General features: G+C 38.6%; 1 protein-coding gene across 1 annotated transcript in view; it reads right to left on the reverse strand.

The window, feature by feature from the left end:
* PTPN13 (protein tyrosine phosphatase, non-receptor type 13 (APO-1/CD95 (Fas)-associated phosphatase)) overlaps positions 1 to 20,447 on the reverse strand; it is a gene marked incomplete at its 3' end in the record, with an annotated part of 101,849 nt that overhangs the window by 40,895 nt on the left and 40,507 nt on the right. The window contains exons 7-14 of the mRNA XM_010297153.1: positions 13,311 to 13,406; positions 11,384 to 11,483; positions 4,822 to 5,041; positions 3,224 to 3,298; positions 2,940 to 3,114; positions 1,727 to 1,880; positions 1,436 to 1,574; positions 879 to 1,031 (exon numbers count right to left, since the gene is read on the reverse strand). Coding sequence (XP_010295455.1) covers positions 879 to 1,031; positions 1,436 to 1,574; positions 1,727 to 1,880; positions 2,940 to 3,114; positions 3,224 to 3,298; positions 4,822 to 5,041; positions 11,384 to 11,483; positions 13,311 to 13,406 — 1,112 coding nt within the window. The remainder of the gene's footprint in view (positions 1 to 878; positions 1,032 to 1,435; positions 1,575 to 1,726; positions 1,881 to 2,939; positions 3,115 to 3,223; positions 3,299 to 4,821; positions 5,042 to 11,383; positions 11,484 to 13,310; positions 13,407 to 20,447) is intronic.

Genomic DNA, 20,447 nt, shown 5'->3' on the forward strand with positions numbered 1-20,447 from the left:
TGCTGTCTCTTCAGTATTGGCATAAGGGATTGATGTAATGAATCAAACAAGGGAATCTAACTGCTCTCCCCAACCCCAGTCAGACTAGGTTTAGCTAAGATCAAGTCCCCTACTCTTGTTCTCTGTGGTTAAGTTACAAGAACACTTCTGCCAAACTAGCAACAGCCTTAGAAGGGGCAAAGTCAGCTGAATGCCTCTTCCATCACCTTCTCAAAGAGACTGTGGAACTACAGGGTGTCTGTTGAATTACAGTGTAATGGTTATCCAATGTCTCAACAGCAAACAGTCACCCCCTGAACTCGTTGGCAGCTGTTGTATCAAGGCAGGTCCTGACTGTATCTCATAAGCAACAGCAGCAAACCCCATAATTATATTTCTTAATGGGTCCTTTTAGAATAAGCCAAATTTGTCCATGATTATAGTTTTCCTGCCATCTTACATAGTGTCTTACTATACTTCTGGCTTGCTTCATACCAAGCACCAGGAACAGTATTAGCTGCAACAAAACTTTCCATAATCGAAATATATTCTTCTCAACAGAAACAACAAAGGACATAGGGAATGAAGTGTGCGATGCCTCATAATCGTAATTTCCTTTAGAGTAAACACAAGGATCAATAGTTGCTTTGAACTAGCCGGAGCTAAAGCAGGAAGGCTACTGATTGGAAAGAGCGAAAGGACTTCCTTTCCATCTATTATGAATTCTTTTCACTTGTAAAATGATGTGTCGTTTGAAAAGATCTTTTCACTTTCTTCCTTTCAGTGTTATTCAGAACCTGAGCTGTTGTCCTGTACTTTCGCTTGAAGTCCATGCACCGATATTCCCACAAGGAATTTCTTAAGTCACAGATTAAGGAAGCAAACCACTGCCCACTTACCTTCAAAAATTCTAACTCTGTCTCTTTTTCAGATGCACCCACGTAAGTGCTGTGCAATTTTGGCAGCTCTTCCTTGATGTAGGACAGATCTAGTTTCTCCATCACTCTAGCCGGGACATAGTGTTCTAGTCTGAAATATGACATGCCATGCACCTACAACATGAAACATTTTTGTGATGGCTTCTCCATATATTCTATGAGCACAAATGAAGCACAAACTTTCATTTGACAGAGAATATACATGACAACTGAGGAAGGGGAGGGATTCAGAATCTCAACCCTGACCTAGAGCTTAATTTCACTTATGGTTTCTTCCTAGTCAAGCCTGACTTACTTCCACTGAAGAGAGAAGGTTCAACACTCCGATCTCGAATTAGATTCTGCAAACAGCCCTGTGTTAGACTAAAAGAAACTATCCCACAGCAAAAACTGCCAACAGCATATCAGCTGAGTTTGAAGTCCAGGGCAGAGCTGTGAAGCATGTGTGGCAGCTCACAGTCCATTCTTTAATTAAGCAGCAAGAACACAGTTTCTTAAAGATGAAATTGCTGGTGTACCTCTGCCTGGTAATCTCCATACTCAGCTTGGAGAGCTAGCGATGCTAACAATATGGCTGTCTCATCATCACAGTGCATCCTGTCTTCCAGGATGTCCTTCCGCAACTGTAGATAATACTGGTGACAAGTCAGTGTATGCCTAGAATAGGAAAACAAAACAAAAACCACAAAAAATCCACACCATCTTTGCTACACTTCCGGTTACAGCAAATTTCCACTATTTGATTAATATCAAATTTCCGTCCATAAACTTAGGGCTTAAGGGGTTAAAAAAATTTTTCATACACTCACTGTATAAGACTGACATCATCCACAAAAAACTTTATGCGAAAAAACAGTGTGAAGTTGACAGGGAGCTTGTTCTTTTTCTTTGGTTCTTCTTTCCATCCTTCTGGAGCTACTTTACTTAGTTTTATGTCAGGATCAACGAAGAAAAATTCATTGTCTGCCATGAATTTTGAAGGGAAGCACATGGGTAAAACATTAAAATCAAATACTTCCTCCAGCTGAAGGATCAAGACCAGATTTACAATTCTGAAATTTGGTTTTGAACAGTAAGGTATTCCGTTGACTAACAATGGCTTATAAACACAATAGCTGTTAAACAGAACAGAACACTGAATAAGGGCAGATGAAATAATTTTATAGTTATACTGAAGACACCACTTGAAAAAAGAAGCTACCTCCTGTGATAGCTACAAAATAGGAGCTAGGTTTTCTTTAAAATTTCAAATTTCTTATCCCATAGGAAATCCAAAATTTGTCATCATTCTTTCCCTTCCTTAGTACTTCTGTCCCATTTACGTTTCTGCAAATGTTTTCAAGGCTTTCTAAATTGCCATGAGCACCAGGAGCCTGCCATGGATAGAGTAAACTCTTGGGCTGCTAGGACTTCTATCTCACACCAGTATTCTTACCGCTACAGTTCTGCAACAGCCTGTGATGGGAAACATGCTGACGGGAAACTTGGGTCTGAACACATTAGTTCTGCCACAATGACCTCCTACCCGGTGGTGGAAAAAAAAAAAGAAATCCAACTTCTGGTCTGTTCCAAAAAAAATTAACAGCTCAGGAGCAAATTCTTTTTTCTTAAGGCAACTCTCTCTATACAAAAGGTTCTCCTATGCATGCCAGTGGGTCTGAATCCACAAGAGGCTGCAACATTGCCTTTGTTAGTATGCATATTGTTAATTAATATAAGCCTATTAACAGAACTCAAAGCTCTTTCATGTCCTCTGAGGAGTACTAGTCAGAGTGAAAGTAACAAACAGCAGGGAAGAAAACCAAAAGGAAAAGGCTGCCCAAGATGAGCTGCCATTCCTCAGGCAAATGTAGAATTTTATCGTGCAAGGTTGTTCACTGAGGAATCATTTTGCCTCAGTACAATGGAACATAACTCCAAGTAAACACTTTACTAGGCAGTCTCTGCTTATCTTTTCTCAACACCATGTAGCTAATTCCTCTTATTCTGTACCTGTCAACTACATCAAATCATTATTCTTACCTCTTAAAGTAGCCAATCCAAACAAGTGATGCTCTACCAAGCCAATATGGGCAACAACCATGTCAAAGACATCTTTACATATCGTTTTGGTATCACAAGTCAGCTCCAGCTTCTGCCCACTTAGAAGCATCACATTTACTTTTCGCCTGGTGTCATCATTCTTCCCTTTCTTAGTCTGGATTTTGTGAAATAAAATAACCCAACATTCACACTTGTGATAAAAGCACATCTGCTGGTTTAACATACTTCCCCTGCCACTGATTGCTGAATGGTCCCTTTCTTACCAAGATAGACTTCGGTAGATCCAAGGAGATGAATGGCTCAATCGTCATTTTCACAAACTCAGGGCCAAAGAAATTCTAAAAATCACAAGAGTCTAAATGAACACTGTGTTGCTGGAACAACAGACTGAGGCACAGTTAACTCCTGCCCTGGAAATGCCAAAAGACGAACCAAAGGCCGAAACTAGAAAATTGTACTGAATTCCTCCCATGAGCTGGTTAAGTCAAAAGAAACCAATTTTGCCAGCATGTGTGCCAGATACCTCTGGCAAGCTACAGTGCTGGTGACATTATCACTCTGCATATTTTCCTTCCTTTGCTGGGCAAAAAGCCAACACTGTAATATTATTTGTCTTCCTTTAAAATACAGAGTGTGAGTTGCATATTGGGACCATCTTATGGATGGATAACCAGGCTTATCTCAGTAAGCAATTGCCTGACATTACTAAGGCTTTTTGTATTGGTGGCAATTCCTCCTTAACAAATCTCTGCCTGTGACACACCACAAGTCTCCTCTCCTGAAGCCTGAAATGTTTCAGCCTAATTCTATCTTCCAGGCTCAAGTAGAGATCCTGGCTGATTTCTGTCTGCCTGTAGACAAATAAACGTTCTACTAATTCACCCTGTAAATTGTAGGAGGTTACCTGTCCAAACTGTTAAAGGAAGTCCTCTGCACAATACCCATTTCAACACCACATGAAAAAAGTGGCACAATATTCACCTTTTGAGGGAAAACTTTCATTGGCTACTGCCTACTGTGTACTATATGTAAAATACCTGCATGTAAACCTCCTAAGAGCCGCTGGGGGAGAGGGGAGACAACCTGTTAGTTAAAAGCTTATGTGAACTAACTAGTCAGAGTGCTATGGACTGGAGATTGATACAGGCACTATTACCATGGATCAGGACAGCAAATTCACTTAAGTCTTGTTTCAAGTTTTCCCATCCTTAAAAAAAAATTAAAAAAATCAATCCAATTCACTGAAAGCAGCAGCAGAGGGCATCAAGCCATCGTTATCTTCTAAAGATCAGCCACTCCATTTACCTATACCCCTGTCTCCCTCTTTTCTGTAATCTTCTATTTCATCTACATACCAAGACAGCTGGGAAAGGAAAGGGGAGTTTGCACGGTGATTCAGGGTGAAACCAAGGGCCAAATGAACCCCCTCTGCCTTTCTTTACCTTCCTAACTTGTTCATTTAATAATCTTTGATGGTGGTGGGACACATCCACAGTACACTAAGAAATAAATGCAAATTGAAGTGGTTGAAAACACCACAGAACACAGAACAAAACTACACCCTACCTTTCTTAGGATGCTATATTGTTTAATCAATGCAATCTTTAGTCAAGGCTTGCTGTCTGTTTTCGCATTTCTTGATACCGCTTTAGGCTATGTAGCCACTAATGCCACAAAACCTCAAAGTTTACCCTGTGAGAGTAGGTCTTTCCTACCAGGGCAACACCAAACATCTAGTATTTAATCTGCTGATGACGGTTTATTACAGGACCCAGTTTATGAATCCCACATATTAGAGTTTCAGTCAAGACACTGCTCTGTTTCAATGAAAATAAGAGTTCACCTGAGATCAGGGCATTACCCTCAGTTTTCTTTGTGTCATGGCTGTTTCCAGGGCTATTTCTCTCAGCGGATCTCTGGTGATGTCAAGCATTGAGGACCTAATTGCATCTCCTGGGTAGAGATTAGGTCGGGACTGCTTCAGAGCCATTCTAGCTTGTAGTTGCATCATTTCTTCTTCCTGACGCTTTAGCATCACTTCTTGACTTATTAGATTGCCTTCAAATGGTGCTTCATGTTGCCTATGGTATAGTCAGAGGGGGTGAAAGACATTAGTAGGTATACCTACATCATTTTGCTACTTTAAGCACTTAGCTAAGTAGTAGAAGTCCAGAACACAAAAACTAGTTATCAAATACCACATTAAACACAACATTTATTCATCAGCCAGGAGGTTAGCACAGCAATTCATCAATACAGAAAATGAGGAAACATGCCAAGTTTCTACAGCTGCCTGTCATGTATTCATATGCAAATAAAGGCTCAGCTGTAGTCTAAAAAATACTTGACACTACAAACCCAGTGAATCAGCACAAAACCAGTGAACACACAGGAGGAAGAAAAACATTAATGCTTTGAAAATTTCTTAATTTCTCAGTTCAAGCAGGGACTGTGAAAAAGGCATGCTCGAAAACATATCATTAAAGAAAAAAGTGTACTTTATATAAGTAAATATTGCTCCAATCACTTTCTCTGTGGCAATTCGTTACGAACTCTTTGCACAGCACTTATTTATTCCCTGTTTTTTCCTGAGCAGCAGTATAGCTCGAAATATTTATATAAACATTTTATATGTATCAACATCCTGTATATGAAATTATTCTAATTATCATACTCTAATGTTTTAATCATCTTATTTTGCTGAAAAAAATCCGTTTTCTTTTAAATTTCTAAGAGTGTCTTTGTTGATACACAGCCACCACAAAAAATAAATCAGTCTAAATTAATATTCTGAAGGGGAAAAAAAAGAGAAAAGACAAACAAAAAACCTCATCGGTATTTCTGAAAAACACAGCAACCTATCCTCCAGTTCTTCTCTCAGCAGGTATGGATGTCCTGCTGAGAGAATGTCCTACCAAATTTTATTCTCTGTGGAAGGAAAGAAATCCATGTCCCATTTTGTGTGAACAAAAGCCACTTTTTATTTGAAAACCAGGAGGTTAGGAAATGCGAAGAAATGTGAAATCCAAGAAAAATAAATCCAACTTCCACTCCCCTCCCTCTGTGCCATGCTTACAGAAAAACATCTTTAAACCCCAAACTAAATATAAACCAATCAAGGCTTCTTTAGAAGCAAGAAACAAGAAAAAACAATATTGCTCCTCTGTTAACATAACTATATAGAGGCAATTTTAAAACACAAATGGATAGGGGAAACTAACAAGACTTTTATCCATCAAAAACACTTTTAGCAATACTAAGCTAAGTGTCAGTGTAGATGGTACACCAAAGTACCATTTTTCATGAAAAACATGAAAGAGCAAAAAAGGTGTTTTGAAGCTTGCATTTCATTGCACTGAAATTTAGGAATACAGATAAATGTAGAGTAAATCCTGCACTGACACTGACATACAGCCCTTTGTAGTTAAAGGTAATCTACAGAGAGTACAGTTGTCTATGCTAATTGGTGGACATGATTTCCATTTTTTTTCAGTCTTTTTCCAGTGAAGTTTCTAATGAACGCCAATAGTGTAAACAGTGCACCACATTCTCTTCATTTTTTTAATACTAAAGTTTCAGTGGATAGCATACAAAACCAGCATTAAAGTAAGAAGAATTATGTTATCATGAAAGTCCAAACAATAAAACGCCACCAATGCACCACAAACTGAGTAAGACAACGTTGAAGTTTCTCAAATGGAATTTCAGGGAAGATACAGAGTATTTACAGAAAAATGTATTGATGTAAGCCCATTATCCTTTCCATTATGCAGGGCTTTCAAAGCATTCCCTTCTCCCTCCTCTGTTCCTTTCTGCAACGGACATAATAATGTGCACCTAAAAGGACAAAGTAATGAGAAAAGGCCTCAGACCTGCAAAGACTTGTGCACATGCTTCACTTTTCATCAAGAGGAAGCTTATTAAGACCAACGTATGTGGGAATATGCACAATGAACTAAGTTAAATACACCCACAAGCACCATTCAGATCAAGGTCTAAGGATGGGCTCTGAAACAAAACAAACACTTTCTGAACATAAACGTCTATGAATTATCAAAGATGATATGAAAAAGATAGACATGTTGCAACTGGCTGTATCTGAAAACAATTACTAATGTGAAAACCCCTACTGCAGAGAAAAAATTTGCCTTTTAATAACATTCAGCTCTGTGCAATAGAAGCAATCATGAGTTACTGTGTAAAGTATTATCATTATGTTGGTTTATCAACTTCATAGACATGTATTAGTTTCTCTGAAAATTGGGGTGAGTGTGGGGTGTTCGGGAAGGAAGCTCAAAAACCTAATGGTTTAAAAATTTTCCTATACAAGCTCTATCACCAACCAGAAATCACCACAATTCTGCATCCTCGGTAGTGTAAAACTAACTCTGTCTTCCTCAAACTGTCAGTTTTCTATGGAGGGTATCAGCATGATTCACTCTTTAGGTTCCAAGACAAGGAACATGTCTCTCATTCTATAGAAGAGGAGATACTGTTGACAGATATGGGTGGAGCTCTTCTGTGAAGTTCGGAATACACAAGTATTATTACTCCAATTAAAAAAAAAAAATCTGAATTACATTCTTAACAAATAACATCATAAAAGCGTGTTTCCTATGGTACTTCATCAGACAAGTACTTGGCTGCTACTCTGTATTTTCATCAATGTCTGACTGCAAACCAGAATCTCACAGTTAATTTATTAACCTGAAGACAAAAGGTGAGCCATCACCTGGAAGGCTGACTCCTATGAGACAGAGAAGTGAATTAACGACTCATCTAGTGTACTTACCAAGAAATTAGCAGGTATTGGATCAGAGAAGGAAGTTGGAAGAAGGGAAGCAGGTAGGCATTCTCTAATAATTAGTGCAGTGGAAAGGTCAAGAATAGATTGAGAAAGACGGATGCCTTTTGGTAAGGTAGGAAGGATATGGAAATGAAATCTAGTGGAAGGAAAAGGCAACAGAAGGAAGAGATCCATGTCAGCTGCTGCTCCTAGAGAGAGAAAGGAAGTAATAGTAAACGGGGCAGAGAGGGGAAATAAGGAATACAAGAAGCAAAGAGGAAACACAGACACGAGTATCTATTGCCATGAGGAAAGCATTCCAAGAAGTTTAAAGGATACCAAGAGTCACAGACCACGACAAGGGTTTGAGTGTACTTTCTGTGTGCTACTGAAAAATCTATGGCTTCTTCTAATTTAACAGCAAGCCAGCCCACCCAAACAACACAAGTCACACTGGCTGATAACTCTGAACAGCTTCGCTGTTTTTTTTTAACATTGGCAGCAGACTCCCTCAAATCCAAATCCCCTTATTTGATTTGCAATTGAGTTTTACAAGGATAATTATGTGGATAATTAAGCAGTCTGCCTCTAAGGACTTGCCACAGGAGCAGTAAATTTAATATGTATTGAAGTACAGATGGTATCTCTGAACAGAGAGAAAAACACTGAAACATGGTCCCAAATGCTGATGGAATTCAAGTTGTATACACTTCCCCAAACACTGAAATCAAATGACCAGCCAAATAACGTAAATGCTGAGAATCAGCTCCTTGGAAATACTCGTTATCAAGAGTTTTACTTTGAGAGCTTATGTTTCTGAAGTTATAAAAGCCATAGTCTTCTGCAACCCAGGACATTTTAAAGCAGCAACATGCAATGTTCTGGATAAAAATATTAAGTTACTTTTTTAGAAATCTCCCTACTTAACTAGCTACCATCTTTGATGGTATTCCTTTTCACACTTGTTACCACTGGAAAGCTTTAACAGCTGTTGGAGAAAGACAGAGGGGGCATGCACTGTTTTCCATTCAGCTCACATAATTAAGAGAGATATTATCTAAGTATTATTTTAGGACCAATTTCTGCTCGTGGCTGCTTTCCTGTTTCTCAATAGGTCTACAAAAAAGCTAGTAAAACTAGCTTTCAGGAGTTCAGCCTCATTTTTCTGTTCTTGGCTATACTTACTAGTCTGGTACTTAGCTAAAAAAAAAAAAAGCTTTTTCACCTTACGAAAATGGATAATAATTATGAAAATCAGTAAAGAACTATCTGTGGTACCCTACCATGACATTTTTGTGCAAGTGCAGAGTGGTATCTTTTACCAAAGGCACAGAGAGGATGCCAAGCAGAAACAAGAGATTCAAAGAAATACTAAGCCTCGAAGTAGGACGGTATAGTTACATACCTGTAAAATTAATTCCATTGCTAAGCACAACAGATAACTCTATGCTGCACTTACAAAACAGTATTTACCTTCTAGATTTCTCACATAAACAAATTACATTTATTAAAGGTGCCAGTCTTAACAGAGAAATATAAAGTAAAATAATGTAATATGAACCATGAGAAAATATGTATTGTTTTACCATGGCATTTTCACTTGCATAATAGGCCTGGTTAATTTACAACAATGTGACTCATTTTCATACCACACACTACTTTCTGTTTCTGAAACATTTTGTAAATAGAAACAAAAGTTCTCTATCAGCACAGGCAAATTACTGCTGCTTTTATTTTGAAGCATAGCTACAGTGTTGAATTGGCAGCTTTCCTGGGTTCAAGTCAAAGAAGAATGAAGGTTGACTTAGCAGTATTCACCGAAAGAAAAAAAACAATGGCAAATTAGTTAAGAAAGCTATATGCTTATTCTGTACACACAGTAGTAATAGTCTACTTTACTATTTTAGCATGGTGCTAAAACAGCATAAAATGCAAAGCAGAAATTTACAGCTCTGTAACGGGGGTTACACGGAACATAAACCTGTAACCCAAGTCCTTGAAAATTTGCCCTAAAAGCTCACACACTAGCCAAAATTCTCATACATCAATACAGGCTGAATTTCTAAGACACTGCTTGGACACTGCAGTTTAATACATACACTGTTACATGAACAGATACCATATTCTTGACAACAAAGCAGTGTCAACCCAGCTAAGCAATGCCTAAATACTTCTCCACTGCAAGAAATGCCAATATATAAATTTCTAAATGACTTTGTGTTTTTCAGGCAAAAGTGCAAGTAGTAAGAAAACCAATGCAGCTGCTTACAAGATAACTGAAATCTCTAAGACTTCCAAGTAACTGTTCTCTTGCTCATCTGCACTCAGATACAGCTCATCTGAGATCCTGCCTTACTCAGATCCTTTTAAGGCACATAATATAGTGCAAGAAGCAGATGTTCATTTATTTTAATCTTCATGTTCAAAGCATGGCTCTAAGCCCTACTCACTGCATATCACCCTATATGTTAAATGAACACAGAAGACACATTTGACAGCCTTGCCACATCACCTGAAACAGCTTCCAGTCTTCAGACATCTTTAAGTTTCTTTAATAGGATAGAGCAGGATTCCCATCCAACTCATATCAAAAACATATAAATAACCTAAAATATTGAGCACGGCAGCAATCTTTCTCCTGATCTCCCCCAAACAAAGCAAGACAACTGCCAACAGAAGCAAGACAACTGCCAACAGAAGGCTGTGTCGTAATATGGTGAGGGAATAGAGGGAAAACACACGTCACTCTTTTTCCCTTGAATACAAAAATTATTTGAATCATTTTGATAAAATATTCCAAGGTGACTCAGCGTCTGGCAGAGACTAGAAGAAAATTTTCCATCCAAAAGGTCAAGGTCAATAAAAATTCTCAAATATTTAGAATGGAACCACTCTCAAAACCTAACAGGTATGGCAAGATACGCTTCTGCTGTACCAAGATGCTGTATTAAGATGACGTACAAAGCAGAACCTGCTTTTTAAAGCAATACTGATGAACAGCACTTGGAAAAAATAAAATCCAAACAGATGTAATATTCAAATACATGGCAAAATAAAATTTCAAAAAGCATAAATTGTTACCAAATTGGCCTGCCTAATCAGTGCTGAAGTATTAAAAAATGAATCCAAATACATCAACACAAACCAAGAATTTTCCAGAATAACCAATCAAATGTATGGCTTTTGGTTTACTTCAAAGAAATAAGCATGCTATAATTTCCTTATAAAATTAAAAAATTAAAATTAATCTGCATCAATATCAACACTTTCCAAAACTTTATTTTAGAAAAGTATACTCCAAATAAAAATTATTAAATATTTCCAAGCAGGACATAGCCCCTGACCTTCTGACAGATATAGCAACTTGACAGAGAATAACCCCATCTCCATTAAATATGGGAACTGAATTTGGACTCCTAGCTGGTATACTTACCCCTACACCACAGTGCATCACAAGACTTTTACTTCAGACTGCAATATGTAATTCTGAAATGCTATTTTCTTTCAAGTACAACATGCCATTTCTAAGCCTTAAACAGAAGCTGTGGTGGGAGTGAAAAATTCGCTTGCAGATTTAGAATACTTTCTTTGATAAAGACAAAGCACTCCAAGATATACTGTTTTCGCAGGGGTTTACCTTGCCCTCTGAGAATTAGCTTGACTTGATGTGGAGATATCATCAGCACCTGGCAAAGCACCGCTGGCATCATCTCTCCTGAAACCTTCATTTCTTCTCACTAGCAAACCAAAAGACAAATTAGTATCTGGCTGGGCAACAATGCACACAATCCCATCCAAAAATCGAGGACTTATCAGTCATATGAGATTACTTAGAAGGAATCAGATTCATGTGTTCTTGCACAATGGCATTACATTATTAGACAAACTAGCATTATGAAGTTGATTTCAGTTTTCAAAGCAATCTTACAGTTTCCCCCAACAAAGATAGCTGCACCACACAAAGTCCTTTGAAGAAGAATACTAAGGAAGGCCTAAAAGAAACCACAATAAAAAAACCCCACACACAATTGCATAGACACCTTTCCAAGGTGACACATTTCTTTGTCAGCCATGAGCTGAGACATATACATAGCAGAGACATCATACAAAACCATTCCAGAACAGTTAGGTAAAGTAATTATGTATTCAGTTCACAAGAAGGGAGTTAAGAAACCAGTATATATTGCCGAGCTCCTGTGTTTAATTTTTGTTCTGGAATCTGACTCCTCCTTTTTTTTTTTTTTTCTCCTCCTTCCTTTTGGCAATATACTAACCTGCTATTCTGTTTGTAATAGTTATCTTCTTTCCTGGTATGCCTTGCTGTAGCAGCACCTGAGATGCTACACTTGGAGCTTAATTTTGCAAACTGCTTCACTTTCATCTCTTACTGTACCCTCAATAAACAGAGCTAGCAGGAGAGCTCTTGCAGAACACATTGATTTAGAAATAGTTCTTTTTGAGTCATTTCACTGAGTCCAGCAATGCTACTAGCAGTAGCCAGAAAGCAGCTCTCTCTTGCCTGTACAAACTTAGGAGTTGTTGACTTTGGACTGGAACACATAAACAACTTGTTCTAAATGGCAAGAAAATGAAGGGAAATGCATTACAGGAGTCTTGCTAATTGTTACTGCTCCTTAGGCTTCTGGCTCAGTAACTAGGAGGATAGACGAAGACAAGGAAGGTTGAGAGAGCAGCAAGTACAGGGAGCCTGTGTTGGAATTCTGTGCGTACAGAATACATATGGTACACCTATACTCTAGCCCCTAACTATTGCTTGCTTTCTTCACTGTCATCAAATGATTTGCCTCCATTACTTATAATGATACTGCAAAGCTGATTGTTTTGTCAACCGTGCTCTCCTCTTGACTTCTTTTTACCATTCTAGCATCTCTTTCAAAAAAATGCTCCAAGCATCACATTCCATGCTGTGCTTCCACTGTGTAAAGAAAACTCTTCCTGCCATATATCAGAAAAACAATGCTTCACACCATATCCTGCTTTTCCAAGCCATTGATTTCATAGAATTTACTTAAATTTATCATACAGACAGCCTGTACTATGTACTGCTTTGCATTACACCAAAATCCTTGGCCTATAAATTATCAACCATTTAACCCTCACAGTAAAACTCACTGATGTAAAAATAATTAAACCATGTGTGTCCCATATAAAGCTTTTGCAATCTACTGTTATTGTACACTAGCAACAACTCAATCATTTTTGTGCCTCTGAAGACAGCATGTTATTTAAAGCAAGCACTCTAGTAAAAAGTTAACCATTTCTAGCTTTTCCTACCAAGTTCCCTTCCAGAGTGCTAATGTCAAACTCATTTCTGAAGAGACTGCCAGTTACGCTGAACTGTACACAGCATTGTAATTACAGGAGAGGATCTTAGAACTTCGTATCAGTGGTAATTATCAAGTCTCCTACTAAAGATTTAACTTTATACTTTTGGGGTCAATTTTTCATCTTAAACATTTTTCTGTAGGTTTTTTGTTTGAGGGGTTTTGGTGCTGGGGTTTTTTGTGTGTTTTGTTTTGTTTTTTTTTAAACACAGGTCTTACCTTGCCTGAAATCTGGTTCTGAAGAAGTAACAGATGGACTTTCACTTGAAGTACTGTAAACGTCGCTGTGGTAAGATTTGTACCTTCTCAAAGGCTCTGAAAGTTTAAATCAGGATATCAGAAAAGTAAGAAAGCAACAGTTCTAATATATTAAAAAAAAAAAATCAAACACCAATTAACATTTGAAAATTTTTTGAAATCTTTTCAAAACATTTTTAAACGCCTCTCTGTGGCTACAGAGTCTGAAAGCAAACACTCAGTGGATGCTGTGCAGTCCCATTCTGTCCCCACAGCCCAAGGATTCTGTGGCCTGCCTTGGCCTCTCTTCGCTACCCTAACAGAGCCCAAACCTCTCTCTCATCATCTCTTCCAAGTTAAAACTAATATTTAAAAAACCCAACAAAACCCAAGATGAAAAATAATCCCTCCTGCAAACAAAACTGATGAAAACATGTGGTATGCACCTCTTGCTTGTAGAAAGGAACCACCAGAACAGTCCCTGGTTCCTTCACGATGAAAAAAAGAAAAATATCCACAGAGACAAAGTAGGAACTGGAAAATTATAATTCATTCAGCTCATCTTTGACATCCACAAAATATGATTAACAATTAATAATCCCCTATATGATATTTAATTAACCAGAACAGCTAAACACATGTGATGAGAAATCAATACAGCAGTCTCAGTTCCTACTCTCAGTGGATTCTTTAAATGACATACTGGAGCAATGGACTCCACAGAAGAGGTATGTACTTGACATTTGCACAATCTCCCAAAACTTTCCTATGCACAAGCTGATGAACAACCACATAGTGTGCATAAAAGGAGAAAACAAAACAAAAAACTCCCAACACTTTGGGATTACTAATGCTTCACTGTCTAAGTGAGAGAAAACTTCAGGTGGCTTTATTTGCAGAAGGCCGTCTCTGGTCCAACTAGAGTTAATGTTTTTTTAAAGCAAAAGTGGTGATATAGCGAAAATACATGAATGTCCTGGTTTCAGCCAGGATAGAGTTAATTTTCTTCGCAGAAGCTAGTGTGAGGCTGTGTTTTGGATTTGGGATGAGAAAATGTTGATAACATGCTGATGTTCTGAGTTGTTGCTAAGCAGTCAAGGACAGTCCAGCTTCTCGTGCTGCCCTGCTAGCAAGAAGGCTGGTGGTGCACAGGAAGCTGGGAGGGGACACAGCCGGGACAGCTGAACCAGGCTGGCCAGAGAGATATTCCATACCATATGACATCATGCTCAGTATATAAAGCTGGGACGAAGAAGGAGGAAGGGGTAGAGGGATGTTCGGCGTGATGGCATCTGTCTGCCCAAGAAACCATTACACATGATGGAGCCCTGCTTCCCTGGAGATGGCTGAACACCTGCCTGCCCATGGGGAGTGGTGAATGAATTCCTTGCTTTGCTTGTGTGTGCAGCTTCTGCTTTACCTATTAAAGTGTCTTTATCTCAAACCATGAGTTTCCTCACTTTTACTCTTCTGATTCTCTCCCTCGTCTCACTGTGGGGGAGTGAGCGAGTGGCTGCGTGGGGCTTAGTTGCCAGCTGGGGCTAAACCAAGACAATGCACCTGCTGTGAAGACAAGTGCAAATCACTACAGCAAGGAATATAAAATGTAAGAATACAAAATGGGGAATACATGAGCAGATGAGTCTGGACACTGGAAAAAGGAAGTCAGAGGTTCCAACTTCCCACATCCAGAAAACAAAACAGCTAGTGAAAAATCCTGTGAGAACAATAAACCTGCAGCATAACCTGTATTAGGTCAGAGGACAAGTTGATATGCAGTCAACAGCACTACTCATTCAGACTTCCTAGAGAAGTAAGGAAACCTGCAAGTAGGAAAAAGGCATGAAAAGATACAAGATAATGCAGTAGACCAAGGCTAAACACTAGTTCATGTTAATTTTGGACTAATCTTGTTCCATGCCCACTAAACCATGTCCTAAAGTGCCACGTCTACACTTTTTTTGAATACTTCCAGTGATGGTAACTTCACCACCTCCCTGGGCAGCCTGTTCCAATGTTTGATCATCCTCTCAGCAAAGAAATTTTTCCCAATATTGAGTCTAAACCTCCCCTGGCACAACTTGAGGCCATTTGCTCTCGTTCTATCACTAAAAGACAACTGGGAATTCTTTAAGACAACTGTGAAAAGTAAGCAAAGTTGCCAGTCAAACCAATGAAACCAACTGCTACCACCAGCCCATCCCAGCTGCACAGTTTAGCAGCATAAAACCCAATTAATCCTAAGGACATTTCACATTACTCTCGGAAACAAGCAATACTGCTTGCGCATTTGTAAACCAACCTACAGCAAGATGAAGAGAAATCACTGAGGGGTGTGTGGGGGAGTGGGGTTGCTTCAGTCTTTTGCAATGGAAATGCTTTCAGCATTCTGGATTTTACAACAAAGAAATCTACCACCAATCTAGCAATTACTTGCCTAACAAGGGAAATAAAAACCAAATTCAGTGGGTAGCTTTTGGAGATGTATTTTTAAAATGCTCCCAGCCCTTTAAGTGAGGCATCTATCCAAACATCATACTGGAACTACAGTACAGAAATGTTTAACTGAAAACAGATCTCTTCTTTCTCAGTAATTTTAGTAGCTGTAAGTTTTTCAAGTCTGCTAAACTGACTTTAAGCAAGAGGATGGAAAGGGGACAATAAAATATGAGATTTTAAACAGTTTGGTTTTTTTTTTCCCCACCTAGTCAGTAGCCTGGGCTTCCTGATTCTCACACAAATTGTGGCTCCATCCTGGTTCTTTGAGACACAAAATTTTGCAAAAAATAAATGTAAAGTGGTAAGACAGAAATATGCAGTTAAAACACAAAACAAGTGTTTGTATGTGGTGGTGTGATATCTGACTCAGCAGGGTATTTGACTTCTCTTGACTCATCCTGTTAGCAGGAGTTGGCACCCTGCTGCAGGCCAGGGGGTAAGTTCATAAGCCACGAAACATAAAGCAAGATTCCCAATCACTACTTATCTCAATATTTTCACAGACCTCTACTTGAGGCCCAGCTAGGTTTAAACCTATTCTCCCAGCATTCACAAGCAGAGACAGAGATAGGACTACCCTCCTTTCTGGTCACATCTTTCTCCCTAAGCAAGACGATACAACTTACTCCAACAACGAAGCAAAGGTATTGTTCTCATCTTCTGGAGGCGCTTTACAACCTTTGCGCACGGGGCTGCATCAATTACAATCAGCCTGTTCAGCCTAGGGACAAAATTTTCAAGGCAATTAAGAATCTACAGCCTGAAATCTGGGGTAAATCCTGTAGATTTTTCTTTACTTTAGTCAGTTTATGGAAATATATGCAGATGTGGAAGTGTTTGCTGCTGGGGCTTCTCTTTGGCAACCACCTTCCAGTCTTCTGCTGGTATGTACACATGTATATGTACGCTCCCTACAGATCCCCCCAATGCAGCACCTCCTCTTAACCAAACTTAATCTTTTCTCGGGCATTGACAGGATATGCACTGCAGACCTGCAAACATTCAATTAAATTGTAAATATTGAGACTACTGTATCTATAATGCTTGTAAAATTACCCAAATAATTTATGCTGTCTTCTCTCTGCCAGCAAATTCTTCTCAATTTCTAATATACCATATTAGAGTTTAACTTCAGAGAAGGCACTTGGATCACATCCAAGCCAAACTTCTAATTAGGGACTAGTTTCCAAAGGTCACAAAGTCCCAATATTGGGATCAAGTTAAAGTCAAGCTTTTCATACAATGTTTCAAAAACGAGGACAAACTTCTAGCCTGTCTGGCTGGGAAGGAACTGAAAGATGATATCAATAAAAGCTAAAAACAACAACAGAACAACTCATCTCCCATATTTACACTTTTCCCTGACGTTTCTGAATGGCCTTGGTTTGTTGTGGGTGTTCTTTCTTTTTTTTTTTTTTTTTTTTTTTTTTTTTTTTTAATTTTTATTAATTGGTGGGGTTTTTTAATTTTTGGTGACTGAAGAGAAACTTCAGAACTTATTTAACTTCTAGAAACATCAAACACATTGTAGCAAAATTTATTCTACCAGTTATCCTTCTTAACATTCCACTGTTTAGATTACAGTCTCTTATCAGAACACTTCAAGTCATTTCATACCTTAGTAAAAAAACAAACCTGAGTTTAAGCATGTTTTAAGAGTTCATAACTGAAACTATTATATAAAACATGTACTAATAAGTTGACACATGGTAGCACCACAATGCAGAGGTGAATGAAGCATTACAACTTGAAGAATCTGTGTTTGTGCTGCTTAGTGCTGCAGTAGTGCTTTTTCAAACTCCCTATCAAAGCCAGCAGAGCACAACCTTACAGGCACTTAAGACAGCATAAAATAACAAAACACACTATTTGCACAAGGCAAGACATGCAAGCCCAGTCAAGTAATTTACAGAAAGCCTCATCTCAGCCAACTTCCACAGAAATCAGAGAACCACAGAAATCAGAGAAACGCATATAACTTGGAATTTCATTACCTTAAACATGTGACTCACACAGGTTTTCAAATACACATTATTACAGAATTATTACTGGCTGTACAGAGAAGGAAAAGGACAGAGAAGGCAGCAGAGGTAAACAGGCAGTTTCCTGACAGGGAGGGAGCTCTTGTTTGCTCCTTGAGGTTTATTGGTGGGTGTCTCTATTACATAGGAGTGTTACTGTAATACCATTTAAAACAAATTAACTGTCCTTTAGGAAAGGCTGGGACTTGCTTCTTTCACAATTTAACTAATAGGTTAGAATCATATTTACTCTTCCTCTTTCCATCTAAGAAAACTTGAATTATCTTATGCAAGGCAGCCTAGGCTTAATAGGAAGAATGTAGAGAATTAGAATAAATCCCTGGTAAGGATTCATATCCAACAACTGCACAAGGGAAATAAATCCATTCAGCCTTCCATGGAAGCAGGCTCATTTCAACTTGCAAGATTTCCACCACCCATATTCTAAACAAAAAAGCTGTATTGTGAAGGCAGCCCAACACACCAACCACCCAGGCAACTCCCTAGAGAGCCTAAGGGCCATCTGATGCATAGGGGTCTAACAGGCTTTGAGTGACAGTTTGAGTGACAACTGAAGTTGTTAATTTGTTTTAATTTAAATGTTTTATCCAACTGAGAATGTAACGTGTTGACTAAAAATTGATAATCCCAGACTGTGTGAGCTGCTGAAAGCTCGATAAAGCAGATGACACTTTGCTGTGCAATTATGGAGTTGTAAGAGCTGTTTTACTACCTTCTGTTAAGCTGTGTAATTCAGAACAAAATAATAGTGGTTGATGCCAGAGTACTTGTACTTTACAGAAATCCCACAAACATTTATTTCTTTTTCCTTGAAAAGCCAACTTTTGTAGTCTCAGTAAAATCAACAACTGAAAGTTTTCCATCTAAAATAGTATCAGTCCATTATCCTACCCTTCAGCTTCATTACTACGATTTCTCAACATTGTTCTACCTGAACCTTATCCTTACCGGACATACCAAGCACATGAGAATACATTTTGCCACCACTGAATATAAATCATACTGCAGTACAATGATCATGACATGTGTAAACTGATCCTTAATTTGCCTTCACATGCAAACTGATACACCACTGTGGATGACTCGCATTTCCTCTGCTTAGCCTACACATGAACTGAGTACATACAGAGAGAAAAAGAAAGTATACACACTTCATTGAATTTAGAGGTAAGTTTGTAAAGCACCTACTCCTCTTTTGCCCTAAATCCAATCTCCCATTTAACCTACTTCTGTAGAAGCTCCCAAATTCAAATCTCTGGGGCTGCATTTGCTGAGATAAAATTTACAGCTGCCTGATTACCTGCAGAAATTTTCTCTTATTCAAAAATACAGCTTCAAACTAAAAGAGCTTTTAAAATCCAGACATTTACAGTATCCCTAAGTGTAACTCCCCGCCTAAAACACATGCAGTCATAATATGGAAGTTTTATAACTGGGGTCCAGATGAGTATTCAAGGTAGCTAATGAAAACATTGTTTTGTTAGATAAAGACACAGAAGACTTAGGAGACAGAGACCCATCTCTAGAAACACAGAATAATAGTGCCTCTTTTGCTGACTGTATGAAGCAGAGAGCAATAAGTGGACAAGAAAGAGAGGACTTAATCATCTGGCTTTTCAGGTAGAAAAATCAAAAGGTAAAAAGAGAGAGGGATAAACACAACTTGAGGCTCTGGGATTCACATCGTTCCCAACTGCAAAAACATTTAACAAAGGCTTGAGAACATTCCCAAACCACCCCCATTCGCCCACCCCTGGATTCAGCATTCCAAAGCTTCAGCAGATCAGCTTTTTTGGTATCCTCCCCTTTTTCCTCCCTGTCTGCTATTTAACCCACAGTTACTCTCCTAACTGGTCCTGTGTTCTGCCAGCACGCAGGCAATCTTTACACCTTGTTCCCTTGTGCATCTCCTTTACAACATAAATAAGCAAAACTGCATATAAAAAAGGGATGCACATTCACTCAAGTAACACATAAACCAGTTCACTTGGAATTATGCACACACTTGAAACAAGATGGGGGGAAGCTGCCTAAGCAAATAAAAGGGAGAGATTCATACAAGGCTACCGTCTCACAGCCCTGAGCCTTACTATTGTGCCATTTGAAGGTAGGCCTGAGATTTGAAAACTGAAGTGTGTTTACACTTCATAACTCTCACAAGATACAATCAGTTTTGTGGGTGAGAAGGCAAAGAAAGCTGGGAGCAAGGGAGAACAGATGATGCTTTCATGCTCTTGAGCAGCAATGCAGGCTTGCAAAATGTAAAAGGTAGAATATTATTTTCTCTCTGAAATGGGACACTATCTGTTGGTACCAAGCAACAATTTCCAAGTTTCAAAAGAACAACAGAACTAAAATCTGTTCTCCTGGTAGAGATAAACCGCTTGGGATTAACACCCAACAATTTCACAACTCTAAACAATTCTGTCTAAAGCTCACAAAACCTACATAACAAAACCAAGAATGAACAACAGAGATGCAGAACTTACTCTTCCATCTCCTGGCAAGATTAACATATATTTTTGGAGTCTGTTCCTAGTGCTCAGAATTGGCTACACCTGAAGTCAAATAGCAACCT

Source organism: Phaethon lepturus, unplaced genomic scaffold (genome assembly GCF_000687285.1).
Source record: "Phaethon lepturus isolate BGI_N335 unplaced genomic scaffold, ASM68728v1 scaffold7901, whole genome shotgun sequence".
In the NCBI taxonomy this organism is placed as follows: domain Eukaryota; kingdom Metazoa; phylum Chordata; class Aves; order Phaethontiformes; family Phaethontidae; genus Phaethon; species Phaethon lepturus.